Here is a 27,834-nt window from a genome sequence, read left to right as displayed (position 1 = left end):
CGTTTGCATGTTGCTGTCCAGTTTTCCCAACACCATTTATTGAAGAGACTATCCTTTCCCCATTGTGTATTCTTGGCTTGGTTCCTTTGTTGTAAATTAATTGACCATATATGTGTGGGTTTATTTCTGAGCTCTTTATTCTGTTCCATTGATTTTTGTGTCCGTAATACAGGTTGAAATCAAGGGCATGATGCCTCCAGCTTTATTCTTCTATCTCAAGATTGCTTTGGCTATTTGGGGTTTTTTTTGTTCCATACAAATTTTAGAGTTCTTTGTTCTATTTCTGTGAAAAAATGCCATTGGAAGTTTTATAGGGATTGTGTTCCATATGTAGATTGCTTTGGGTAGTATGGACATTTTAACAGTATTGATTCTTCCAATCCATGAGCGTGGAATACCTTTCCATTTATTTGTATCTTCTTCAGTTTCTTTCATCAGTGTTTTCAGCGTACAGGTCTTTCATCTTTTTGGTTAAATTTATTCCTAAGTATTTTACTTTTTTTGATACAATCGTTAATGGGATTGTTTTCTTAATTTCTCTTTCTGATAGCTCGTTATTAGCGTATAGAATCACAACTGTATATTGATTTTGTATCCTGCAACTTTATTGAATTTATTTATTAGTTCTGACAGTTTTCTGGTGGAGTCTTTAGGATTTTCTATATATAATATCATGTCATCTGCAAATAGTGACAGTTTTACTTCTTTTCAGTTTGGTTGCAGAATATGCCATTTTTTTCTTTCTCTAGTTGTGGCGCACGGGCTCCAGGATGCATGGACTCTGTAGTTTGCAGCATGCATGCTCTCTCATTGAGGCGCACGAGCTCGGTAGTTGTGGCGTGAGGGCTTAGTTGCCCTGTGGCATGTGGGATCTCAGTTCCCTGAGCAGGGATCATACCCGAGTCTCCTGTATTGGAAGGTGCATTCTTTACCACTGGACCACTGGGGAAGTCCCTGAATATGTCATTTTTAAGTGAACAATTCAGTGGTATTTAGTGCCTTTAAAATGTTGTGTAGCCACTATCTCTGTCTAGTTCTGAAACATTTTCATCACCTCAAAATAAAACGCCATACCCATTAAGTAGTTACTTGCCATTTGCTCCCTTTGCTAGCCCCCATGAACCATCAGTCTGCTTTCTGCATCTATGGATTTATCTATTCTGGACATTTCATACAAATGGAATCATAAAACATGTGGCTTTTTTTTTTTTTTTTTGCTGCGCCTCGCAGCTTGTGGGATCTTAGTTCTCCAACCCGGGATTGAACCTGGGCCCTTGGCAGTGAGAATGTGGTGTCCTAACCACTGGACCACCAGGGAATTCCTAACATGTGGCCCTTTGTGTCTGATTTCTATCTCTTACCATCATGTTTTTGAAGTTCATCCACATTGTAGTATGTATCAGTACTTCATATCTTTTTAATGACTGAATAGTATTCCACTCTGTGTATATATCCCAATTTGTTTATCCAGCTGTTGATGGACATTGGGTTATTTCCATCTTTTGACTTTTAAATAGTGATGCTATTTGTGTACAAGTACTTGTGTGAGTGCCTGTTTTCAGTTCTTTTGGGTATATATGTAGGAGTAGAATTGCTGAGTCATATGGTAATTCTTTGTTTTACTTTTTGAGAAACAACCAAACCATTTTTTATAGCAGCTGGACCATTTTAAATTACCACCAGCAGTGTTTGAGTGTTCTATTTCTTCATATCCTTGCCAATACTTATTTTACTTCCCCCCCACCCCGCTCTTTAAAATACAGCCATTGCTGTTGGTGTCTAGTGATATCTAATTGTGGTTTTGATTTCCATTTCCTAAAGGCTAATGATATTGAGCATCTTTTCATGTACTTGTTTCATTTGTGTAACTATGCAGAAATGTCTATTCAAGTCTATTGTCTATTTTTCAAATGGGTTTTTGTCTTTTGGTTGTAAACACTCTTTATATATTCTGGATACTATACTGTAAGTATATACATATACTTGACAGATATATGGTTTGCAAATATTTTCTCCCATTCTGTAAGCTGTTTTTTCACTTTCTTGATAATGTCCTTTCTTGCATAAAAGCTTTTCATTTTGAGGAAACCCAATTTATCTTTTGTTGCTGTTGTTGCTCATAATTCCTTCATTTTTGAAGGATAGTTTTGCTGGATATAGAATTCTTGGTTGATGGTATTTCTTTCAGCACTTTGAATATTTCATACCATCGCCTCCTGGTTTTTATGGTTTCTGATGAGAAATCAACTGTTATCTTTATTGAAGATCCCTTTGTATGGGACCTGTTGCTTTGCTGCTTTCAGGATTTTTTCTTTGTCTTAGACAGTTTGATAATGATGTGTCTAGGTGTGGCTCTCTTTAACTTTATCCTACTTGGTATTTGTTGATCAACTTGTATGTGTATGTTGATGTCTTTCTTCAAATTTGGGAAGTTTTTGGCTATTATTTCTTCAAATATTCTTTCTGTCCCTTTCTCTTTTTTCTCTTCTTCTGGAACTCCCATTATGCATAGATTGGTACACTTGCTGGTTTCTCACAAGTCTTTAGACTTTTCATTTTTCTTCATTCTTTTCTCTTTTTGTTCACCAGACTGGATAATCTCAGTTGATGTATCTTTTTTTTTTTTTTTTTTTTGGCGGTACGTGGGCCTCTCACTGTCGTGGCCTCTCCCGTTGCGGAGCACAGGCTCCGGACGCGCAGGCTCAGTGGCCATGGCTCGCGGGCCCAGCCGCTCCGCGGCATGTGGGATCTTCCCGGACCAGGGCATGAACCCATGTCCCCTGCATCGGCAGGCAGACTCTCAACCACTGTGCCACCAGGGAAGCCCTTATTTGATGTATCTTAAAGTTTCCTGATTCTTTTTTCTTCCTACTCACATCTGCTGTTTAGTCCCTTTAGTGAATTTTTCATTTCATTTATTGTACTTTCCAACTCCAGAATTTCTGTTCGGTTCTTTTTTTATAATATCTGTCTTTTTATTGATATTCTCTATTTCGTAAGACATCATTTTCATTGACTGGGCTTCTTCAGGGACAGTGTGTAGCCTTTTTTCATATGTATGGGCCATGCTTCCTTCTTTCTTTGCAGGCCTTATAATTTTTTGTTGATATATGGACATTTTGAATATTATAATGTGGTTACTCAGGACAGCACTCTCTTTCCCCCACCCCACCCCCAGCATTTGTTGTTGCTCTTTGTTGCAGTAGTTATTGTTTATTGACTCTTTTGAACTGATTTTGTAAAGTCTGCAGTCTTTGTTGTGTATAGCCACTAAAGTCTCTGTTCCATTAGCTTAGTGGTCAGCTAGTGATTGGACAGAGATTTCCTTAAATGCCACAAAAAGAAACAAAAACAATAACGAAAAACTCCCAGCCTTTGCAGGTTGGCTCTGTGTGTGTGTTAGGGCATGTTTTCAGCACTCAACCAGGTTGTTTACAACCTGTCTTTGCCTTCATTTCCTGCTTGCACAGAGCCTGAAGGTCAGCTGGAAGTGAGAGTTTAGGGTCTTCTTGGTTCTTTCTTGAGCATGTGCGCAGCCCTGGGCAAGTGCATGGCTTTTCAGGTCAGTAGGAATATGTGGGTGGTGTTTTTCCTTTTCTTTTCTTTTTTTTTTCGTTTATTGTGGAAGCTTTTAAAAACCCTTATATTTTGTCATTCCTCAGCCTTTTCTCCCAAGCTTTTTAGTTAGTCTGTTGTTTGCCTCAACTGCTTTCCATTATCCCATACAGAGGCAACTAATCCATTTGCCTGTAAATGTTTTTGACCAACACTCTCAGGTAGCTTCCTTAGCAACAAGAGAGTTCCAAGTTAGGTGAGATAAAGTCAAGCCTTTTGAGCCAGTCCTTTCAGTGATCCACCAGACAGATCAAAACTAACAACCATGATTCTTTGCAAATGAGGTGCCTTCTGCTTCCTCCATTAGTGGTACATGCACCAGAAATTTGGGCTATTATCTTCAAGGTACCCTTGACCAAGGGGTGGGTTGGGGGTGGGGGGGTATGTTAAAACACCCCTTTTTTCTTACTGAGACTCAGCTTTTTTTTCTTGTTAAGCATTCCCCTGGTTGCTGCAACTTTTAGTTAGTTTCCAGAGTCTGAGAAGATAGATGCTAACAGCTTTTGACAAGTTTTTTCATTGCTTTTATGTTAGGATGGACTTTTGGTGTTCCTTATTCTGCTTTTTTTGCTTACATCACCCTGTGTTTATATGATCCCATAGATTCTGATTCTGGATCAGGCTCAGATTCTGATCAAGAGAATGTTGCTTCTGGCAGTAATGCCTCTGGAAGTGAAAGTGATCAAGATGAAAGAGATGACTCAGGAAAACCAAGTAATAAGGAACTGTTTGGAGATGACAGTGAGGATGAGGGAGCTTCTCATCATAGTGGGAGTGATAATCACTCTGAAGGATCAGACAATAGATCAGAAGCTTCTGAGCGTTCTGACCATGAAGACAACGATCCCTCAGATGTAGATCAGCACAGTGGATCAGAAGCCCACAATGATGATGACGATGAAGGTCATAGATCAGATGGAGGGAGCCATCACTCAGAAGTGGAAGGTTCTGAAAAAGCACATTCAGATGATGAAAAATGGTGCAGAGAAGATAAAAGTGACCAGTCAGATGATGAAAAGATACAAAATTCTGATGAGGAGGAGGAGAGGGCACAAGCATCTGATGAAGACAAACTGCAGAATTCTGATGAGGAGGAGAAAATGCAGAACACAGATGATGAGGAGAGGCCTCAGCTTTCAGATGATGAGAGACAACAGCTGTCTGAGGAGGAGAAGGCTAATTCTGATGACGAACGGCCGGCAGCTTCTGATAATGACGACGAGAAACAGAATTCAGATGATGAAGAGCGGCCACGGATGTCTGATGAGGAGAAAATGCAAAATTCTGATGACGAAAGGCCACAGGCCTCAGATGAAGAACACAGGCATTCAGATGATGAAGAGGAACAAGACCATAAGTCAGGTAATACATTTATGAGAACCATAATGGTTTAGTAGAAGCATTCAGGTACAGCAGGGGCTCATTTATTCTTTTCACGTTCCTACTTTTAGTACCCTGTTTTTTCTCTTCTGTCCCTCCATTTTAGCCTTTTCTAACTTTATACATTTTGCCTTTAAACATTTTCCTAATCCATGTATTATTTCTCTCTATTCCCCTTCCATTTAATATATGATAGATCAGGAAGAAAAAAATTTAAAGAGGAAAGTCTTAGAGAAAGATGTATAGTGCTAAAGTAGCTAGATATCAAATAGTTAGTTCCATTTTTGTGGGTAACTAAGAGCATGCCTCAGGTGAGAATAGATTTGCCTGGGCGAAAAAACCCAATACCATTGAAACTCCCCCATAGGGTAGCTATAATGAAGTGTGAACACCAGGTTCCAGCTCAGTTTATTTGAGATCCAAAATTTCATCCTCCAGAGTAATCAGGCTCCAAGGAGTTTACTCAAACTAATCAAATTCACAGGAAACTATAAAAATTGAATTGCAAAATTGTTTGTTTCAAGAGCATCAATTAGTTCTCTCTTATCATTGTATCCTTTCCTTTGGGGGAGAATCTACATTGGATGCCAAATTATAACAATCAGGAGGTGACCTGGGGAGCGTAATATCCAGAAAGTGAAAGCACAGCTGGATGATCTCAATGAGCTATGATAGCTTGACATATGCATCCTCATCCTGGGGAGATGTGCTTGGATCAGAACATTCATTCCCTAAAGACAGCAGGAAACACAGAGCTGAACTTTGGCTTTTGGACCCCGTTTTATAATAGTCATTTACACTGTTTTCCTGAAGTTAACACGTTCTCATATAGAATATTAAAACAATTAGCCATCTTCTTTTTTTGTATTATATAAAAGTCACTTTGATTAGGTTGGAAGTCTTCCTGAAGTAATTAATATCTGGATTGCTTCATTTTTATAAGTGATTGATTATAATTACATATTGATCCTGTCTTCTTAAGAGCTGCAGTATGGAGAGAGGGGGTCTTTTCCCCTGTAATACATACCTCAGGATAGCATTCAACACCACATTTTAGCATTATTTAGGAGAGGAGATCAGAAAATTTCCAGAGATGGATATAGGTCTATATAGACTATAGGACTGCAGTAAGTACTCAGTAACTAGTTCTGGGTAGAGTTATTTGTACTGTTACCAAAATCATTAAGGCTCATGCACTACTTCCCAAATACTAGCAGGCTAATATAAAACTAGGGTCATATTAGGAATCTTGTAGCTGGTCATTCTGCTTAATTCTTAACTAGTTCTACAATGGTTCTTTTTTTTTTTTTTTTAAACATCTTTATTGGAGTAGAATTGCTTTACAAAGATGTGTTAGTTTCTGCTTTATAACAAAGTGAATCAGCTATACATATACATATATCCCCATATCTCTTCCCTCTTGTGTCTCCCTCCCTCCCACCCTCTCTATCCCACCCCTCTAGGTGGTCACAAAGCACTGAGCTGATCTCCCTGTGCTATGCAGCTGCTTCCCACTAGCTATCGGGTTTACATTTGGTAGTGTATATATATTCATGCCACTCTCTCACTTTGTCCCAGCTTACCCTTCCCCCTCCCCGTGTCCTCAAGTCCATTCTCTAGTAGGTCTGCATCTTTATTCCCATCCTGCCCCTAGGTTCTTCTTGACCATTTTTTTTTTTTTTAGATTCCATATATATGTGTTAGCATACGGTATTTGTTTTTCTCTTTCTGACTTATTTCACTCTGTATGACAGAATCTAGGTCCATCCACCTCACTACAAATAACTCAATTTCGTTTCTTTTTATGGCTGAGTAATATTCCATTGTATATATGTGCCACATCTTTATTATAGTGGTTCATGTTTGAAGTTTACAATTAGGTAAATAATTGTACCATCCAGATATATTTGTCTCTTCCATTGCAATATTTTTACCTCTTTTTTTTTCTTCTGTAATGAGTGGTATATAAATTTAATTATAAGTTTCAGTACTGCTTTTTGCATTCTCCCAAGTTTTTCTGCTTACAGAAACCAATGTTCCCTTTATTAATTTTATTTTAAAATTTACTATAGTAAGTTGATTTTTGTGTGTGTATGTACAGTTCTGTTAGTGTCAGTGCATGTATAGATTTGTGTAACCACCACCACAGTCAAGATACAGAATAGTTCTGTCACCCTAGAAAACTCCCTCATTCTATACCTTCTGTAGTTATATACTTCCCCACCTGTGACCCTTGACAACTACTGCTCTGTTCTGTCACTGTAGTTTTGTCTTTTTGAGAATGTCATCATATAAATGGAATCATACAGTGTGTAACCTTTTTTCTTTCACTTAGTGTAATGCATTTGAGCCTTACCCAAATCGTTACATGTATCAGTAGTTCATTCTTACTTATTACTGAGTAGTTTTCCATTTTATGGGTGTACCACAGTTTGTTTATCCCTAATGTTGCTTTTATTTATTTATTTATTTTCCTAATGTTGCTTTTAAAACACAAAATTCTAAGTAATGATAATGACTGTGATTATGCAGATCTTCTGATTCTCCTCTTACAGAATCTGCAAGAGGCAGTGATAGTGAAGATGAAGTTTTACGAATGAAACGCAAGAATGCAATTGCATCTGATTCAGAAGCAGATAGTGACACTGAGGTGCCAAAAGGTACTCAGATTACTTCTTTTATATATCTGTATTTCCGTCCCTCTCTCTGCATTTAGCTGCAGTGCATTCCCAACCCTGGGCACTGGCCCCAGACTGCAAGACGCACAGAAGAGAGTGTGGGTACATTTAGTGTACACAGGCAAGTTGTACAGATATTAGAAACTGCTTGCACTTAATTAGTTGAAGAACCTGCTTCATTTATAGCCGGAGTGAATCTGCTATTAGGGGCTCAGGCTCTGGTTGAGGTGGAGATGGCAATGTCCATTCTTTGGTTTGAATAATGACAGTTCCAGCACAGCTTGTTAGCTTGTTCTCTTTTTTTTTTTTTTTTAAGTAAATTTATTTATTTTTGGCTGTGTTGGGTCTTCGTTGCTGCGTGCAGGCTTTCTCTGGTTGCGGTGAGCGGGGGCTACTCTTCGTTGTGGTGCGCGGGCTTTTCATTGTGGTGGCTCCTCTTGTTGCAGAGCACAGGCTCTAGGCACGCGGGTTTCAGTAGTTGTGGCATGCAGGCTCAGTAGTTGTGGCACACGGGCTTAGTTGCTCCGCGGTACGTGTGATCTTCCCGGACCAGGGCTCGAACCCGTGTCCCCTGCATTGGCAGGCGCATTCTTAAGCACTGCACCACCAGGGAAGCCTGTTAGCTTGTTCTTAAGTTCTTAATAGGTTAATATCAGATGAAGAACCATATTCTTCAAGCTATGGTTTATTTATTTAAATTAATTAATTAATTTATTTTTGGCTGCATTGGGTCTTTCTTGCCGTGGGCAGGCTTTCTCTAGTTGCGGCGAGCGGGGGCTACTCTTCATTGAGGTGCGCGGGCTTTTCATTGCAGTGGCTTCTCTCGTTGCAGAGCACGGGCTCTAGGTGTGCGGGCTTCAGTAGTTGTGGCTCTCAGGCTCTAGAGCACAGGCTCAGTAGTTGTGGCGCATGGGCTTAGTTGCTCTTTGGCATGTGGGATCTTCCCGGACCGGGGATTGAACCTGTGTCCCCTGCACTGGCAGGTGGATTCTTAACCACTGCGCTACCAGGGAAGTCCGCAAGCTCTGGTTTAGATGAAGAGTTTATAAAAACCCAGTGTTAGGTGAGGTGGGTTTGTTGTAAAGTTAAAAGATCTACCTGTTCACCTCTTCATGTGACTACATTTCCAATGGCTAATTACTATACAGTAAAGATAAGATGTTAGTATAAAAGTTACAGCAAACATAAGTTTGATATGCACAACCATTTTGTGCTGAATGGTAATTAGGCATTAATGTTAAATAGCTTATATAAATTATCACAAGTAACAGTATAACTAAAGGAAACATTTAGAGAGTCAACTAGAGAGAAAAGGAGAGAGCTGGACAGAACAAGCTCTGGGGTTTACTTAAAGATCTTTAGATCTATGTACATGGACTTCGGAATCAGATGATCCAAGTTAGAGTCTTTGTGGTTCTTTGCACTTTCCAACTGTATGATTTTGGTCAAATTAATTACTTACTACACTTAAATTTTCTGATCTGTAAGAGGGAGGTGATGCTAACCACCTAACAGCATTGTTGTGAGAATTAGATATATTAATTATTTTATCTGTTTACAGTTATTTATTGAGAATCTGCTTTGTACTAGTACTATTCTGTACACTCAGAATGTAGCAATAATCAAAACAGATAAAGACTTCTCCCTTGTAGAATCCATATTCTGGTGGGGTCAGTGTAAGGTAGGGAGAATAATAGCACAATAAGTAAATTAAATGTTAGATGGTGATAAGACCTAAGAAGAAAATAATCAAGTGGGGACGTGTGAGTGTTGCTGGATGGAGTTGTAGTTTTGGTGATTTTACCATATAGATGAACTTTTCAATACTTGTGACCTTCCTCCTTCCTCCTCTTTTTAAAAAAAAAAAATTTTTTTTTTAGAGCAGTTTAAGGTTTGCAGCAAAACTGAGGGCAAGAGATTTCTCATATATGCCCTGCCCCCACTCATGCATAGCTTGCCCCACTATCAACGTCCTCCACCAGAATGGTACATTTGTTAAAATTGATGAACCTACAATGACATATTGTAATCACCCAAAACCCATAGTTTACATTACGGTTCACTTCTTGGTATTGTACATTCTATGGGTTTGGAAAAATGTATGTATGACATGGATCCACCATCTTCATACACCATCTTCATACTATTCATACAGAATAGTTGCACTGTCCTAAAATTCTCTGTGCTCTGCCTGTTCATCCCTGCCTCCTGCCTAACCTCTGGCAACCAATGATCTTTTTACTGTCTCCATAGTTTTGCCTTTTCCAGAATGTCATAGTTGGAATCATATAGTAAGTAGCCTTTTTAGATTGGCTTCTTTCACTTAGTAATACGTATTTAAGTGTCCTCCATGTCGTTCATGGTTTTACAGCTCATTTATTTTTAGCACTGAGTAATGTAGGCATACCTTGTAATATTGCACTTCAGTTTATTGTGCGTCTCAGATACTGTGTCCTTTGCAAATTGAAGGTTTGTGATAACTGTGCATTGAGCAAGTCTGTTGGCGCCATTTTTCTAGCAGCTTTTGCTTATGTCATATCTCTGTGTCACATTTTGATAATTCTTGTGATATTTCAAACCCTCCACCAGCAAAAAGATTATGATTCACTGAAGGCTCAGATGATGGTTAGCATTTTTTAGCAATAAAATATTTCATAATTTTTAAATAATTTTAAAATTTAAAGTGTTTTAAAATTAAGATATGTACTTTTTTTAGACATAATGCATTTGCACACCTAATAGACCACTGCATAGTGTAAATACAACTTTTATATGCCTTGGGAAACCAAAAATTTCATGTGACTTACTTTATTGCAATATTCACTTTATTGTGGTGGTCTGGAACCAAACCCAAGATGTCTCCGAGGTGTTCCTGTATTCCATTGTCTAGAAGTACCAGTTTATCCATTCACCTACTGAAGGACATCTTGGTTGCTTCTGAGTTTTGGCAGTTATGAGTAAAGCTGCTACAAACATCCGTGTGCAAGTTTTCGTGTGGATGTAAATTTGCAGATCCTTTGGGCAGATACCAAGGAGCACAATTTCTGGGGCATGTGGTAAGAGTATGTTTAGTTTGGTAAGAAACTGCCAGACTGTCCTCCAAAGTGGGTGTACCATTTTGCATTCCCACCATCAGTGAATGAGAGTTCCTGTTGCTCCACATTTTTGTCAGCATTTGGTGTTGTCAGGGTTCTGAATTTTGGCCATTCTAATAGGTTGCCTCTTCTTTTTTTTTTTGTTGCCTCTTCTTTTTCAGTGATCTGTCCTTCACCTTGTCTCAGTAACTCACTCCCATGGTTTTATCCTAGATCATGTCATTACCAATAATCATAGCTCTCTTATAACCCCAATTTCAAGCAGTCTTCTTTTTGACTGCCCTCCTATCTTCCTGTCACCTCCTCTACTACCCCACCTTGATTTATTGATTTATTACAGATGGTTGTTGATGTTGTTGTTTTGCCTTATACCTGGGTGAAGTTCTGCTTGAGAGGAGGGGGACCTGGGTAGACATGGACCTGTAATTTTAAAACTTGAGGGACTCTATAGAGAATAGGCCTGTGTAGAGTGCTTAAGCCCCAAATTTGAGTATCTAGATTGTAGGAGGATATTTTTGGGCTCCTGGGGAATAGAGGAAAGTGCAAGAACAAGGATGCGGTGAGTGAAGGGAGAAAGGAGTGCCTCCTGTGCAGCTTTGCCCTTCACTGGATTTGCCTTCTTCCCTCTCCATAGACATTCTTGTCAGATCTTTGAGAGCCAGGCTCAGAGTTGTGTTTGAGTGGTTTCTGGGTGCTTGGTCTAGAAACCTTGGGAATATGTTGAAGTGATAGCTTTGAAGAATCATTGTTATAGATATTAATACTAAGCATTTTTTTCTCCTATATGGAAGATAATAGTGGAACCATGGATCTCTTTGGAGGTGCAGATGATATATCTTCAGGGAGTGATGGGGAAGATAAACCACCCACTCCAGGACAGCCTGTTGTAAGTAGAATTACCAGTGAGAATTGGAGGAGGGTATTAAATCTGTCTTCTATGCTGGGAAGAGGAAGTCGATAAATGAATTGCGGTATGAAAATACAACAAACAGATGACATTCTCAGTTAATTAGGGAACACTTGGTTATAAGGAGGATTAGAAATAACTGCCATGGCACATCCATCCACGGAATACTACTGAGCAATGAAAAGGATTTAACTATTGATATACGTTAGCAACTTGGATGAAGTTGCAGGGAATTATGCTGAGTGAGAAAAAGCCAGTCCCAAAAGGTTACATACTGTATGAATTCACTTCTATAACATTCTTGAAATGACAGAATTGTAGAAATGGAGAAGAGATTAATGGAGATTAAGGAGGGATGAGGGCAAGAGGGAAGTGGATGTGGCTGTAAAAGGGCAGCATGAATCTTTGTGGTGATGGAAATGTCCTGTGTCTGCCTGTATCAGGGTCAGTCTCCTGGTTGTGATATTGCACTATAGTTTTGCAAGATGTTATCACTGGGAAAAAATGGATAAGAAAAAGAAAGAAAGAAAGAACTGCCCAGCATGAGGTTGGCGCCATACCTTAAGAGACTAGACTGCAAGGACCTGTGAATTGAGAACCATTGGTTTAAATGTTTTTTGTGTTTTGTTGATAATCTTCTCTGATTTTAATTGATAGAGTGACTTCATATTGAAGTGCCGATTAATTTCACACTTCTATCAGTGAATATGTGGAAGGTAGATTTATCACAAAAGAGATATTTTCTTATATTGATGCCTTCAAACAGATCTTGTTTTGCATGAGGTTTTTGGGGAATTGGTTGGTAGGGATGGATGTTAGCCCTAAAGTCATGTCTCATTATACTTCTTATCTGCCTAAGCAATTAAAGTGTGGAAGTTGAGCTAGACCACCTCTAAGGTCCCATCAAGATCTAAAATTCTGTGACTCTTTTACTAGGATGAAAATGGATTGCCTCAGGATCAGCAGGAGGAGGAGCCAATTCCTGAGACCAGAATAGAAGTAGAAATACCCAAAGTAAACACTGATTTAGGAAATGACTTGTATTTTGTTAAGCTGCCCAACTTTCTCAGTGTAGAGCCCAGGTAAGGGGATCAGTTAATAGTGTTTTTTAATGTTGGATAGAGATATGTAGAATGTTGATATTTTTCTTATTTTGTATGAGTTGACTAATCACAAAATGGAAAACTGGTTATGTAGCTCTGAAAAAATAAATCAAGTATATACTGTGATAGAAAAAGTATGGACTATTGGTAAAGGAGACTTTTAATGCTTGTAATTGTTTTTAGCAGTCTGGTATTTCTTATGAATTAATAGACACCACAAGTCTTTGGTTGTTTCTGACTAATGGATCCCTGAAAAAGCTGGAATTGAGAGTGGTGAAGTTTGCTAGAGAAACTGCCAATGTCTACTGTAGCAGTCATTGTGGATCTAGAAAAACTAATGGTTTTGGACGGTTAAACAGTGTTGATGGGTATTATTCACTAAGTAACATGCAAGCTCTTGTGTAATTTAAAATTTTTTCCCTAAGCAAAATGATGTGGAAAGCTAGAGTATGTGTGGTCTACTCTTTGGAAGACATATAAGAATAAAGAATAGTTTGAATATTTAGCCTTGCTTGCACTTTATTTCAAGCAATATGTATTAACACCAAATTTCAAGACGGTACAGTAATTTGAATGCTTCCTTATAGTTGACCATTATGATTTTTAATTATTGTGATTTTTTAGGGTTGCATTATATAACAGTAATGATATTTCTTACAAAATGTGATTAATAGTTTATTTTAAAAACAATTTGTAGACCTTTTGATCCTCAATATTATGAAGATGAATTTGAAGATGAGGAAATGCTGGATGAAGAAGGTAGAACCAGGTTAAAATTAAAGGTACTATTCTGTGCTTTTTTTTTCTTTTATAAAGTAAAACCTAGGAATATTAACTTGGGACTTGAGCTTTTGAAAATGATTTTTTATGTTTCTTGTTTTATCAACAAACAAATTATCTACCTTTTGAGAATATTTTTAGAAAGAAAATACGTAGCTTTTTCTCTGTAAAAGGTGTCACTTTTCTGTTACTTTTCTTAGTGTTAAACTTTTTTGACTTTAAAAAAATTATTAGCTACTTTCTTCAGAATAAGTTGTACTGGGGTTTGGTGTTTAGAGCAGCTACCGCCATACGTACTGTGGGTTAAGTTCTAACAAATTCCTGCAAGGGGAATTTCTTCAGGCTCTTTGATCTATGGATAAACAAATCAGATACAAAAGGAGAATTTATCTCTAGTACCTAACACTTTACCATATGGCTGTCTTTGTATTCTTCCGATTGTTCTTGTTCACTATTAGAAGAGATTTTTATTGTACTAAATTCCTAATGCTTCTCTTTGATACCTTGTACTATCTGGTTACCTCTATCCAAGGACGGCCTCTAATCTTCCTTTAATCAAGGAGGGTGTAAGTTTAAGCAGATGCTTTAGAGCTGAGTTGTAGCAAAGAACAAGGAGCAGTTGGGATTTCCCCGGTGGGGCAGTGATTAAGAATCTGCCTGAGAATGCAGGGGAAATGGGTTCGATCCCTGGTCTGGGAGGATCCCATATGACGTGGAGCAACTAAGCCTGTGCGCCACAACTACTGAGCCTACGCTTTAGAGCCCTTGAGCCACAACTACTGAGCCCACGTGCCACAACTACTGAAGCCCACGCACCTAGAGCCCGTGCTCTGCACCAAGAGAAGCCACCGCAATGAGAAGCCCGCGCACTGCAATGAAGAGTAGCCCCAGCTTGCCGCACTAGAGAAAGCCCGTGTGCAGCAACGGAGACCCAGTGCAGACAAAAATAGATAAATAAATTAATTAAAAAACAAAAAACAGGAACCAGTTGAACTCATGATACTGAAATTGGAGCTATGCATTTAAAATTCTTAAATCTGAAGGATTTCCTGTAAATACTTTTTTTTTTTTCCTGGTGGATGTTGTACATGGTGTTAAAATGTTAAGAAGTGGCATTCTGGCATTCTTTGAATTCAGGGGCTGAAATTTTAGAGTAATTCCATATCTTCAAGTGTGATAGATCCACAAGCACCTAAAGAACCTTGATATATACGATGGTTTCCCTAAAATCCATGGGCTTCCAAAGCTTTTCAGTGAAATGTCATTACTCCTCCCTCTTAATGGAAATGCAAATCAAATGAAAAACTGGAGATAAACAGGCACCATTAACTTGGTCAAGGTCAGACAATTAATAAGAATAGTACTTAGACTGTTTTTGATGTTTTGCAGTTCTTCCCCTTGCTTCCCCACCCTGGTCTCCATTAGGTTATCTCTTAATATCTTTCCTCAGAACATGTGTATCTGTTGATTTAGGCTGAGCACTGTGAATTTTTCAAGCCTGTTTTAGTACCTCTGGCATTATTCTGTTGCCTTTCTTTCTCACCATTTATATAAATTAATGTGATAGTGCCTTATTTGTTTACTTTTTATTGATTTTTGCATTTTCCCCTCACTTTCTGTCATGATACATCAGCAAGTGTCAATGTATCTGTATTTTAAGACCATGTAAATCAGACTGTAGTGTAGGCATCAGAGTTTAGAAAGAAGTAGTTTACTCTAAAACCTTGGTGCTTAGACTACAAAATGTCAGTGTATAACAGACTTTTTATTTTAAAAATTTTTATTTATTTTTTATACAGCAGGTTCTTATTAGTTATCTATTTTATACATATTAGTGTATATATGTCGTCAATCCCAATCTCCCAATTCATCCTCCCCTTCCACCCCGCCCCTATGCTTTCCCCCCTTGGTGTCCATACGTCTGTTCTCTATGTCATTGTCTTTATTTATGCCTTGGAAACTGGTTCAGCTGTACCATTTTTCTAGATTCCACATATATGTGTTAATATACGATATTTGTTTTTCTCTTTCTGACTTACTTCACTCTGTATGACAGTCTCTAGGTCCATCCACGTCTCTACAAATGACCCAATTTCGTTCCTTTTTATGGCTGAGTAATATTCCATTGTATATATGTACCATTTGTCTTCTTTATCCATTCATCTATTGATGGACATTTAGGTTCCTTCCATGACCTGGCTATTGTAAATAGGGCTGTAATGAACACTGGGGTGCATGTGTCTTTTTGAATTATGCTTTTCTCTTTTCCCAGTAGTGGGATTGCTGGGTCATATGGTAATTCTACTTTTAATTTTTTAAGGAACTTCCATACTGTTCTGCATAGTGGCTGTATCAATTTACATTCCCACCAACAGTGCAAGAGAGTTCCCTTTTCTCCACACCCTGTCCAGCATTTGTTGTTTGTAGATTTTCTGATGATGCCCATTCTAACCAGTGTGAGGTGATAACCTCACTGTAGTTTTGATTTGCATTTCTCTAATAATCAGTGATGTTGAGCAGCTTTTCATGTGCTTCTTGGCCATCTGTATGTCTTCTTTAGAGAAAGGTCTATTTAGGTCTTCTGCGCATTTTTTTGATTAGGTTGTTTGTTTTTTTAATATTGAGCTGTTTATATATTTTGGAGATTAATCCTTTGTCCGTTGATTCATTTGCAAATATTTTCTCCCATTCTGAGCGTTGTCTTTTCATCTTGTTTATAGTTTCCTTTGCTGTGCAAAAGCTTTTAAGTTTCATTAGGTCCCAGTTGTTTATTTTTATTTCCATTTCTCTAGGAGGTGGGTCAAAAAGGATCTTGCTGTGATTTATGTCATAGAATGATCTGCCTATGTTTTCCTCTAAGAGTTTTATAGTATCTGATCTTACATTTAGATCTCGAATCCATTTTGAGTTTATTTTTGTGTGTGGTGTTAGGGAGTGTTCTAATTTCATTCTTTTACATGTAGCTGTCCAGTTTCTCCAGCACCACTTACTGAAGAGACTGTCTTTTCTCCATTGTATATCCTTGCCTCCTTTATCATAGATTAGTTGACCATAGGTGTGTGGGTTTATCTCTGGGCTTTCTATCCTGTTCCATTGATCTATATTTCTGTTTTTGAGTCAGTACCATTTTGTCTTGATTACTGTAGCTTTGTAGTATAGTGTGAAGTTAGGGAGTCCGATTCCTCCAGCTCCGTTTTTTTCCCCTCAAGATTGCTTTGGCTATTCAGGGTGTTTTGTGTCTCCTTACAAATTTTAATGTTTTTTGTTCTAGTTCTGTAAAAAATGCCATTGGTAATTTGATAGGGATTGCGTTGAATCTGTAGATAGCTTTGGGTAGTATAGTCATTTTCACAGTATTGATTCTTCCAATCCAAGAACATGGTATATCTTCTTCATCTGTTTGTGTCATCTTTGATTTCTTTCATCAGTGTCTTATAGTTTTCTGAGTACAGGTCTTTTACGTTCTTAGGTAGGTTCATTCCTAGGTATTTTATTCTTTTTGTTGCAGTGGTGAATGGAATTGTTTCCTTAATTTCTCTTTCGGATCTTTCATTGTTAATGTATAGGAATGCAAGAGATTTCTGTGCATTAATTTTGTATCCTGAAACTTTACCAAATTCATTGATTAGCTCTAGTAGTTTTCTGGTGGCATCTTTAGGATTCTCTGTGTATAGTATCATGTCATCTGCAAACAGTGACAGTTTTACTTCTTCTTTTCCAATTTGTATTCCTTTTATTTCTTTTTCTTCTCTCATTGCCATGGCTACCAAAACTGTGTTGAATAATAGTGACAAGAGTGTACATCCTTGTCTCGTTCCTGATCTTAGAGGAAATGCTTTCAGGTTTTCACCATTGAGAATGATGTTTGCTGTGGGTTTGTCATACATGGCCTTTATTAGGTTCCCTACGTGCCCACTTTCTGAACAGTTTTTAGCATAAATGGATGTTTAATTTTGTCAAAAGCTTTTTCTGCATCTATTGAGATGATCATATGGTTTTTCTTCTTCAATTTGTGAATATGGTATATCACATTGGTTGATTTGCGTGTATTGAAGAATTCTTGCATCCCTGGGATAAATCCCACTTGATCATGGTGTATGATCCTTTTAATGTGTTGTTGGATTCTGTTTACTAGTATTTTGTTCAGGATTTTTGCATCTATATTCATCAGTGATATTGGTCTGTAATTTTCTTTTTTTGTAATATCTTTGTCTGCTTTTGGTATCAGGGTTGGTGGCCTTGTAGAATGAGTTTGGGAGTGTTCCTTCCTCTGCAATTTTTTGGAAGAGTTTGAGAAGGATGTGTGTTAGCCCCTCTCTAAATGTTTGATAGAATTCACCTGTGAAGCCATCTGGTCCTGGACTTTGGTTTGTTGGAAGATTTTTAATCACAGTTTCAATTTCAGTGCTTGTGATTGGTCTGTTCATATTTTCTATTTCTTCCTGGTTCAGTCTTGGAAGGTTATACCTTTCTAAGAATTTGTCCTTTTCTTCCAGGTTGTCCATTTTATTGGCATATAGTTGCTTATAGTAATCTCTCATGATCCTTTGTATTTCTGCAGTGTCAGTTGTTACTTCTCCTTTTTCATTTCTAATTCTATTGATTTGAGTCTTCCCTTTTTTCATTTTCTTTTTTTTTTTTTTTTTTGGCAGTACGTGGGCCTCTCACTGTTGTGGCCTCTCCCATTGCGGAGCACAGGCTCCGGACGCGCAGGCTCAGCGGCCATGGCTCATGGGCCCAGCCGTGCCGCGGCATGTGGGATCCTCCCGGACTGGGGCACAAACCCGTGTCCCCTGCATCGGCAGGCGGACTCCCAACCACTGCGCCACCAGGGAAGCCCTTCCCTTTTTTCTTGATGAGTCTGGCTAATGGTTTATCAATTTTGTTTATCTTTTCAAAGAACCAGCTTTTAGTTTTATTGATCTTTGCTATCGTTTCCTTCATTTCTTTTTCATTTATTTCTGATGTGATCTTTATGATTTCTTTCCTTCTGCTAACTTTGGGTTTTGTTTATTCTTTCTCTAGTTCCTTTAGGTGTAAAGTTAGATTGTTTATTTGAGAGTTTTCTTGTTTCTTGAGGTAGGATTGAATTGCTATAAACTTTCCTCTTAGAACTGTTTTTGCTGAATCCCATAGATTTTGGATTGTTGTGTTTTTGTTGTCATTTGTGTCTAGGTATTTTTTGATTTCCTCTTTGATTTCTTCAGTGATCTTTTGGTTATTTAGTAACGTATTGTTTAGCCTCCATGTGTTTGTGTTTTTTATGTTTTTTTCCCCTGTAATTGATTTCTAACCTCATAGCGTTGTGGTCGGAAAAGATGCTTTATATGATTTCAGTTTTCTTAAATTTACCGAGGCTTGATTTGTGACCCAAGATGTGATCTCTCTTGTAGAATGTTCCACATACACTTGAGAAGAAAGTGTAATCTGTTGTTTTTAGATGGAATGTCCTATAAATATCAATTAAATCTATCTGGTCTGTTGTGTCATTTACAGCTTGTGTTTCCTTATCAATTTTCTGTTTGGATGATCTGCCCATTGGTGTAAGTGAGGTGTTAAAGTCCCCCCTATTATTGTGTTACTGTCAATTTCCTCTTTTATAGCTGTTAGCAGTTGCCTTATGTATTGAGGTGCTCGTATGTTGGGTGCATATATATTTATAATTGTTATATCTTCTTCTTGGATTGATCCCTTGATCATTATGTAGTGTCCTTCCTTTTCTCTGGTAACATTCTTTATTTTAAAGTCTATTTTATCTGATATGAGTATTGCTCCTCCAGCTTTCTTTTGATTTCCATTTGCATGGAATATCTTTTTCCATCCCCTTACTGTCAGTCTGTATGTGTCCCTGGGTCTGAAGTGGGTCTCTTGTAGACAGCATATATATGGGTCTTGTGTTTGTATCCATTCAGCAAGCCTGTGTCTCTTGGTTGGAGCATTTATTCCATTCACAATTAAGGTAATTATTGATATGTATGTTCCTTTTACCATTTTCTTGATTGTTTTGGGTTAGTTTTTTTAGGTCCTTTTCTTCTCTTGTTTTTCCCTCTTAGAGATGTTCCTTTAGCATTTGTTGTAAAGCTGGTTTGATGGTGCTGAATTCTCTTAGCTTTTGCTTGTCTGTAATGCTTTTGATTTCTCTGTTGAATCTGAACGAGATCCTTGCCGGGTAGAGTAATCTTGGTTGTAGGTTCTTCCCTTTCATCACTTTAAATATATCGTGCCACTTCCTTCTGGCTTGCAGAGTTTCTGCTGAGAAATCAGCTGTTAACCTTATGGGAGTTCCCTTATATGTTATTTGTCGTTTTACCTTTTTGCTTTTAATAATTTTTCTTTGTCTTTAATTTTTGTCAATTTGATTACTATGCGTCTTGGTGTGTTTCTCCTTGGGTTTATCCTGCCTGGGACTCTCTGCGCTTCCTGGACTTGGATGGCTATTTCCTTTCCCATGTTAGGGAAGTTTTCAACTATAATCTCTTCAAATATTTTCTCAGGTCCTTTCTCTCTCTTCTCCTTCTGGGACCCCTATCATGTGAATGTTGGTGGGTTTAATGTTGTCCCAGAGATCTCTTAGGCAGTCTTCATTTCTTTTCATTCTTTTTTCTTTATTATGTTCCATGGCAGTGAATTCCACCATCCTGTCTTCCAGGTCACTTATCCATTCTTCTGCCTCAGTTATTCTGCTACCGATTCCTTCTAGTGTATTTTTCATTTCAGTTATTGTATTGTTCATCTCTGTTTATTTGTTCTTTAATTCTTCTAGGTCTTCGTTAAACATTTCTTGCATCTTCTCGATCTTTTCCTCCATTCTTTTTCCAAGGTCCTGGATCATCTTTACTATCATTATCCTGAATTCTTCTGGAAGGTTGCCTGTCTCCACTTCATTTAGTTGTTTTTCTGGGGTTTTATCTTGTTCCTTCATCTGGTACATAGCCCTCTGCCTTTTCATTTTGTCTATCTTTCTGTGAATGTGGTTTTCGTTCCACAGGCTGCAGGATTGTAGTTCTTCTTGCTTCTGCTGTCTGCCCTCTGGTGGATGAGGTTGTCTAAGAGACTTGTGCAAGCTTCCTGATGGGAGGGACTGGTGGTGGGTAGACCTGGGTGTTGCTCTCACAGGCAGAGCTCAGTAAAACTTGTCTACTTGTCTGCTGATGGGTGGGGCTGAGTTCCCTCCCTGTTGGTTGTTTGGCCTGAGGTGAACCAACACTGGGGCCTACCCGGGCTCTTTGGTGGGGTTAATGGCAGACCCCAGGAGGGCACACGCCAAGGAGTACTTCCCAGAACTTCTGCTGCCAGTGCCCTTGTCCGAGCGGTGAGCCACAGCGCCCCCTGCCTCTGCAGGAGACCCTCCAACACTAGCAGATAGGTCTGGTTCAGTCTCCTGTGGGGTCACTGCTCCTTCCCCTGGGTCCCAGTGTGCACACTGCTTTGAGTGTGCCCCCCAAGAGTGGAGTCTTTGTTTCCCCCAGTCCTGTTGAAGTCCTGCAGTCAAATCCTGCTAGCCTTCAAAGTCTGATTATCTGGGAATTCCTCCTCCCGTTGTCACACCCCCAGGTTGGGAAGTCTGATGTGGGGCTTAGAACCCTCACTCCAGTGGGTGGACTTCTGTGGTATAAGTGCTCTCCAGTTTGTGAGTCACCCACCCAGCAGTTATGGGATTTGATTTTATTGTGATTGCGCCCCTCTTCCCATCTCATTGTGGTTTCTCCTTTGTCTTTGGATGTGGGGTATCTATTTTGGTGACTTCCAGTGTCTTCTTGTCGATGATTGTTCAGCAGTTAGTTTTGATTCTGGTGCTCTTGCAAGAGGGAGTGAGCGTACGTCTTTCTACTCCACCATCTGGAACCAATCTCTCCAGACTGTTTTTCAAAACCTTGGTGTGTGATGGAAAATAACCATGGACCCTTGGTTTCTTGAGTGACGTTCTAGGGACTAGGCTGACCTTCTTTTTTTTTTACTGGTATGTGGGCCTCTCACTGCTGTGGCCTCTCCCGTTGCAGAGCACAGGCTCCAGACGCGCAGGCTCAGCGGCCATGGCTCACGGGCCCGGCCGCTCCGTGGCATGTGGGATCTTCCCGGACCGGGGCACGAACCTGTGTCCCCTGCATCGGCAGGCGGACTCTCAACCACTGCACCACCAGGGAAGCCCTAGGCTGACCATTTTTAAAGAGTCAGTTGGTGGTATAATTAACTCTTTAATGGGCAAAGAACCAGGCACAGTTTATGTACCTCTATGAGGTCCTCTGGCTTTAGAAGTACTTTGATGTGTCTTTCATCCCAGTAGGGTAAGACCTAGGAGTGTTTTATCCTTTCATAGCATCATTATTTGAATCACCTTATATAATAGGAAGCATTTTTCAAAGTGGCTTCTCAGTTGATAATGGCCCATATGTGCCTTCATACTTGTATGTGGCTAACCTATTTTCTGTGAGAGGGAAGGCAGGAATTGTGACAGATCATTTCATTTTGTTTCCTTTATTCAGGAAAATTTTAAACATATACAGATAAAATGAGAACAGTATAATAAAATCTCATGTATCTATCTCTCATTTCAGTGGTTGTCAGGTTGGACATCTTGTTTCATCTGTATTCCCCACCCCACCTTACCCAGACTATTTGGAAACAAATCTCAGATTTGACATCATATTTAATTCATGAGTATTATCGAGTTTTTAATCGGCCAGCTTCATAGTTGTTTGTTTATATAGTGAGGAATAAAGAAGTAAAGGGGGAAACTGGAGGGAAAACATTAGGACTCAGTTGTAAAGGCAGTTGCCGTTAACAGAGGAGATCCAGAAAATCTAACTGGGAGTGGGAGCAGCTGCTGTTAGGGTCGGTGGTGAGGGCAGAGGCAGAGGGAAGCTTGGGCTTAGATCTATCGGTTTTCAAAATGTTGGCTTCTCTTTGATGCCATCTTAATTCACATTTTCTTTATCCTCGTGAGTTTATCCTTTTTTAATTCTTTACTGTCATTTTAGTGTGTTTCCAGGATGCAGCAGGGATAAACTATGTGGATTTAGTGTGCTGTATTTTCCTGGAAGTCCCATTGAGTTTTGTTTTGTTTTTTAAAATTAATTAATTTTATTTTTGGCTGCATTGAGTCTTCATTGCTGCATGCGGGCTTTCTCTAGTTGCAGAGAGCGGGAGCTACTCTTTGATGCAGTACACAGGCTTCTTGTTGCGGTAGCTTCTCTTGTTGAGGAGCACGGGCACTAGGGCGCATGGGCTTCAGTAGTTGTGGCACACGGGCTCAGTAGTTGTGGCTCACGCGCTGTAGAGTGCATGCTCAGTAGTTGTGGTGCATGGGCTTAGTTGCTCTGTAGCATGTGGGATCTTCCTGGACCAGGGATCGAACCCATGTCCCCTGCATTGGCAGGCGGATTCTCAACCACTGTGCCACCAGGGAAGCCCCCGTTGAGTTTTCAATTTCAGTAACAGTAGTTTTCATTTTAGGAAGCCCTTGAATATTTTCCACATCTGCCTGGTGCTCCCTCTCCCCAACCCCAAACCACCTCCTACCCCCCACCCACCCCATAAAGTTAAGATAAAGTTAGACTCTAAACCTGCTCAAACCTGGGGTTTTTATTTTCATAAGGTGCTTTTTTTCCCCTTACCCATGTGTGGGGAGCTTCCCTAGGCCAGTTGGCAGAGTTTTTTAGTCCCACATTTATTGGAGTTTTAGCTCTGTGAGAGAATCTGTTTATACAGGGAGTCTCAATCCTAAATTGCCATTTCATATGGCCTCAAGCCTTATTTCTTGTCCTCCTAGCTCTTACTGAGTCTTAAAACTTCTGGAGTTTACCACAGATTTAGCATCTGCTCAGATGCTCTGGCACTGAGCTCTGTCTCTGGTTCTAGCACTGGGAGCTCAGAAATTCACTTAAGCATACTTTCTTTCCTGTTGTTATTTTATGCAGCATCTCTAGGTGATTAAAACAAGAGGGTTTCAGTGTCTGTTTTTCTGTCACTATCTATGCACGTTTATTCTGTGATTTTGTGTCTCTTGAGGAGAGAAGAAGCACAAGCTACAGTGTTCTGAGGCACTTGTGTTTTAAAACAGGTAGAAAATACTATAAGATGGAGGATACGCCGGGATGAAGAAGGAAATGAAATTAAAGAAAGCAATGCTCGGATAGTCAAGTGGTCCGATGGAAGGTGAGCACAAATGCCTGAAGAGTATGGAGATGCCCAGAATGTGGCTGGGAGGGATCAAGCTTTGGAATATGAGCTTATTTGGGGTACACCTCTTATTAAAGACTTTCCATTGTTTAGTCCCTGGCATTTCAAAGAAAACCTGAGAGAAATATAAATAGGCAGTTGAGGGTCATACAGGCTGGTGGAAGACATTAAAAGTAGGCCGGAAATGTGACCGTCCTCTTTGGCTCCAGCATAGTAGTCTGGAGAAGTTAGACCAACTTCCCTCCCTCCTTACAAATTGACGCTTTAGTAAAACTGCCCTTCACTGGGAAGGTGGTAGAGGCTGAGTGAATGTCACAGCATGTTTTACTTCTAAGCATAAACATACAGAGTGTTGTACTTCTGTGTAGGTCGTTTTCCACATCATGCCTTCTTTATTCTTTCCTTCCTTCTGAATTGTGTGTAAAGAGAGAAAGCAGCAGCTGAATCACATTTTAAGTGAAGTAAAATGATAGAGTGAAAGCTTTCTGACTTACATGTGAAGTGTTCCTTCTTTTCAGCATGTCCCTGCATTTAGGCAATGAGGTGTTTGATGTTTACAAGGCTCCACTGCAGGGCGATCACAACCACCTTTTTATAAGACAAGGTACCGGTCTACAGGGACAAGCCGTCTTTAAAACCAAACTCACATTCAGGTAATTACTCTCATCAACGTACTATTTGTTACAATGAAAGCGGTGAAATATAGGTGTTGTTCAAAGTGCCTGACTCCTGATTGGCATAACCTTGCAGTATAGTTCCCCAAAGACCAAGATCTGGTTCTCAGCTCTGAAGGTTCAAAGGCTATATTGTCAAGTTGCTGTTTCACAGGGAACCAGGTCATGCTACCTAAACTTCCAAGAGACTGTTATGTAAACCAGAATGTCAGTTTATTAATTCCAGTGATTACTGTAACTGCCAGGAGGCCTAAGAATACTTGCAGGTCAGTGCAGTAATTAGAGGTTGTTAGAGTGCATGCTATCAGAGGAAAGGCAGTGAGTTGGTGGGTGTGAAGGCTGAGGTCATCTTGTTCTTTAGGCTGCTGCATCCATTACCTCTCCAAGGATGTGTCCCCCAAGCAGCCCAGGATACTCAGGTCAGCTATCGAGAGTATCCCCCTTGTCTAGGCAACGTAGGCACTACAATGAAACATTCCTGTTTTTCTTTTCTTGATTCTAAGCAGACCATCCTCCTTGGGTAATGCTTATCTTTGGAGAGGGCACAGTATTATTGGTTATGACTTACAGTTTTGAAAATTGTAATGGTCAAGATTATAGGCTTTGGAATCAGATAGACCTGTATCTGAGTCCCATTTCCACTTGCATGACCTTGTGTAACTTTCTCAACCTTTCCTTGCCTCAGTTTCCTAATATATAAAATGTAATAATTATCTCATAGAGGAGCTGTGACAATGAAGTCATGTACAGTGCTTGGCACTTAGTATTCAGTAAATGCTGCTTAAGCCCATCCATTTACTGCTTCTAGAGGGTAATTGTGCTGTGCAAACCTTTTTTACTCCAGCTTTCCGTATTTCACTTTACTTGTGAGATAAGAATGTTTTAGTAAGCTACAGAATGAAGAAAGTTCAGAATCCCCATCAAGTATATTGTTTTGTGTCCCTGCCTATTTTTTTCTAGAGAATAGGAAATGGTCACTGGCCTCCTTTGATGTTGATATGACTGGCTCACAAATGTATTTGCTAAACAATGAGGTATTTTTGTTCATTTCTTGCAGACCTCACTCTACAGACAGTGCCACACATAGAAAGATGACCCTGTCACTTGCAGATAGATGTTCAAAGACACAGAAGATTAGAATCTTACCAATGGCTGGTCGTGATCCTGAATGCCAGCGCACAGAGATGATTAAGGTATGTTGGCTGAGGTTTATCCTGGAATTTTGGAATATTAAGAATAGCATTTCCTAAAATGTTGTTAATCATCTCCTATTGACCCACTGTTTATCCTTCCAGCTGGCATGAACACGGAGCTGGTTTCATTTCCTAAGCATTTGGCAAATGGGTAATAGGGTGATAGTCCTAAAACAAACCCTGGCTTGGGTTCTCTCCCACCAGGTCCTGAGAGTTTGGCCAACAGATGACTGAAAGAATCTGAACTTTCACAGACAATTTCAAGGATGATTAAATCATCTATGTCTGGTTTAGAGTCCATGTCAAAAATCAGTGGAAATGCTCGAGAGATTTGGTCTAGGTAGAATATAAATAGACAAGAAGTTTCCCCCCTTTTCTCCTGAAGGTAGGGGAGCTGGAGGGACTTTGAAGACTCCAGGACCACATTGAGAGATGCCCCAAGCCCTCCTTCACATCCCCAGCTTGCATGGAAATGCACAAGGAATCAGCTAGCTTGTTCTTAATCCCTATTCTACTGACAGTGATTTTTACTCTATACTCAGCACAACCACATACTATTTAATGAAACAGTGTCCAGCAACAGAATTAGAGTTGTATGCAGTAATAAAGCAATTAAATGAGGAATCAAAGAAACGCCAGAATATCCCTGACTTCTCATACCCTGGCTCTGCCTAGTGAACCCCAATGTGTAGAAGCCAGGCAGATAGAAGGGAATGAAGGCTCTGCTTTGGGGCTCAGGGACCCTCCGCACCAGAACCTCCCCATCCTGCCATCAGGAGCTGTGAGGAGCTCTCTGGGTTGAGGGCCCCAGACTGGAATGTGTGGGCACCATGGTAGTTCGGTGGAGCCTGGGCAAGTCGGGTGTCTGTCTCAGGGGTGAAGAGAACCCGCCTCCCTCAGGCGTCCACTGGGCATGAACGAGGTTCCTCAGGCTGGTCGCCGCACCCTGGGCTCTGCCTGGCAGCACAGGGGACGCTGCATCTCCCAGGGCTGTGCCGGTGCCACTTCTGATGGGGCGGCTGGTGTGAGGGAGGGAGCCTTTGCCTCTCCACCCTGTGTTGTCTTCACGCCTTCGAACCGCACAAGATGATGACCATGTGTGGTGACAGAGGTGTAAAGTGGAGAGAACTGTACCCTGAGGACATAGGAACTGGTGTTGTCCTGGGCGAGGCATTTACGTGTTCTTTACAGTAAAGTAGTTTCAAGGGGGCACTAAGTGAGTTCATTTTTTGTTTTAAAGTTCAGTAATTTATTTGCTTCTTTACAGAAAGAAGAAGAACGTTTGAGGGCTTCTATTCGTAGGGAATCTCAGCAGCGCCGCATGAGAGAGAAGCAGCACCAGCGGGGGCTGAGTGCTAGCTACCTAGAACCTGATCGATATGATGAGGAGGAGGAAGGTGAGGAGTCCATCAGCTTGGCTGCCATTAAAAACCGGTACAAAGGGGGCATTCGAGGTGAGTTTGGGCAGAAATTAAATGTCATCGTGTCAGGGTCCAGGAATTTATCTTTGCATTGAGCATACTATGAATGCTCAGTCACTGGACATTTCATTTTTAAGGAACCAGTGTTAATGAGTGAGACATTTTGAGGTCTAAAGAGCTAAAGACTCATTGTGGAATCCTTTCAGGTCAGCCTGGAAGGGCAGAAGCTGCCTGTGCCCTCTCGCTTTCAGACTCATCCTTTGAGCTTCTGCTTTCTGATTTGAAAGTCTGCCGATTATATTTGGAACTTCTCTCAACTTTTTAAATTACTAGTTAAGAATCAAGAAGTTCAGGTTTTAAGAAACAGGAAGTTCAGTTTTTCAGCGAGTACATGTGTTTTCTTTCAAAGTTCTCCATTGCATATACCCTTCTTTCACAAGTACCAATAATTTATAATGGTTAACATTTATTCAGCACATACTGAATCCCAGGCAAATATTCAAACATGCATCCTATTGGATCCTCATAACAATGTTAAGACCCAGTTACTAGTATTGTCTTGTTCTTTTTTAAAAAAATTGATTACTAAACTAATTATATTAGTTTCAGGTGTACAACCTAATGATTCGGTATCTGTATATATTGTGAAATGATCACCATAATAAGTCTAGTTAACTTCTGCCACCAAAGATAGTTACGGAATTTTTTTTCTTGTGATGGGAACTTTTAAAGTCTGCTCTCTCAGCAACTTTTAAATATACAGTACAGTGTTATTACCTTTAGTCACCACACTGTACATTACATGCCCA

General features: G+C 39.7%; 1 protein-coding gene across 4 annotated transcripts in view; it reads left to right on the top strand.

Moving 5' to 3' along the window:
• The window catches only part of LEO1 (LEO1 homolog, Paf1/RNA polymerase II complex component), a 60,253-nt gene that overhangs the window by 17,112 nt on the left and 15,307 nt on the right, over nucleotides 1-27,834 (top strand). For 3 of the 4 annotated variants that reach the window (XM_029236951.1, XM_029236950.1, XM_029236949.1), the window contains exons 1-9: nucleotides 4,143-4,977; nucleotides 7,551-7,655; nucleotides 11,560-11,654; nucleotides 12,612-12,757; nucleotides 13,476-13,560; nucleotides 23,619-23,713; nucleotides 24,256-24,390; nucleotides 25,469-25,604; nucleotides 26,872-27,058. In XM_029236951.1, coding sequence (XP_029092784.1) covers nucleotides 4,143-4,977; nucleotides 7,551-7,655; nucleotides 11,560-11,654; nucleotides 12,612-12,757; nucleotides 13,476-13,560; nucleotides 23,619-23,713; nucleotides 24,256-24,390; nucleotides 25,469-25,604; nucleotides 26,872-27,058 — 1,819 coding nt within the window. Of the gene's footprint in view, nucleotides 1-4,142; nucleotides 4,978-7,550; nucleotides 7,656-11,559; nucleotides 11,655-12,611; nucleotides 12,758-13,475; nucleotides 13,561-23,618; nucleotides 23,714-24,255; nucleotides 24,391-25,468; nucleotides 25,605-26,871; nucleotides 27,059-27,834 lie in introns of those variants that run through there. The other variant, XM_029236952.1, reaches the window with a different exon arrangement.

This window comes from Monodon monoceros, unplaced genomic scaffold (genome assembly GCF_005190385.1).
Source record: "Monodon monoceros isolate NGI ecotype Baffin Bay Population unplaced genomic scaffold, NGI_Narwhal_1 Super_Scaffold_21, whole genome shotgun sequence".
Lineage (NCBI taxonomy): Eukaryota > Metazoa > Chordata > Mammalia > Artiodactyla > Monodontidae > Monodon > Monodon monoceros.
Note: the sequence above shows the minus strand (reverse complement) of the source record. Positions and strands in the feature narration are given on the sequence as shown.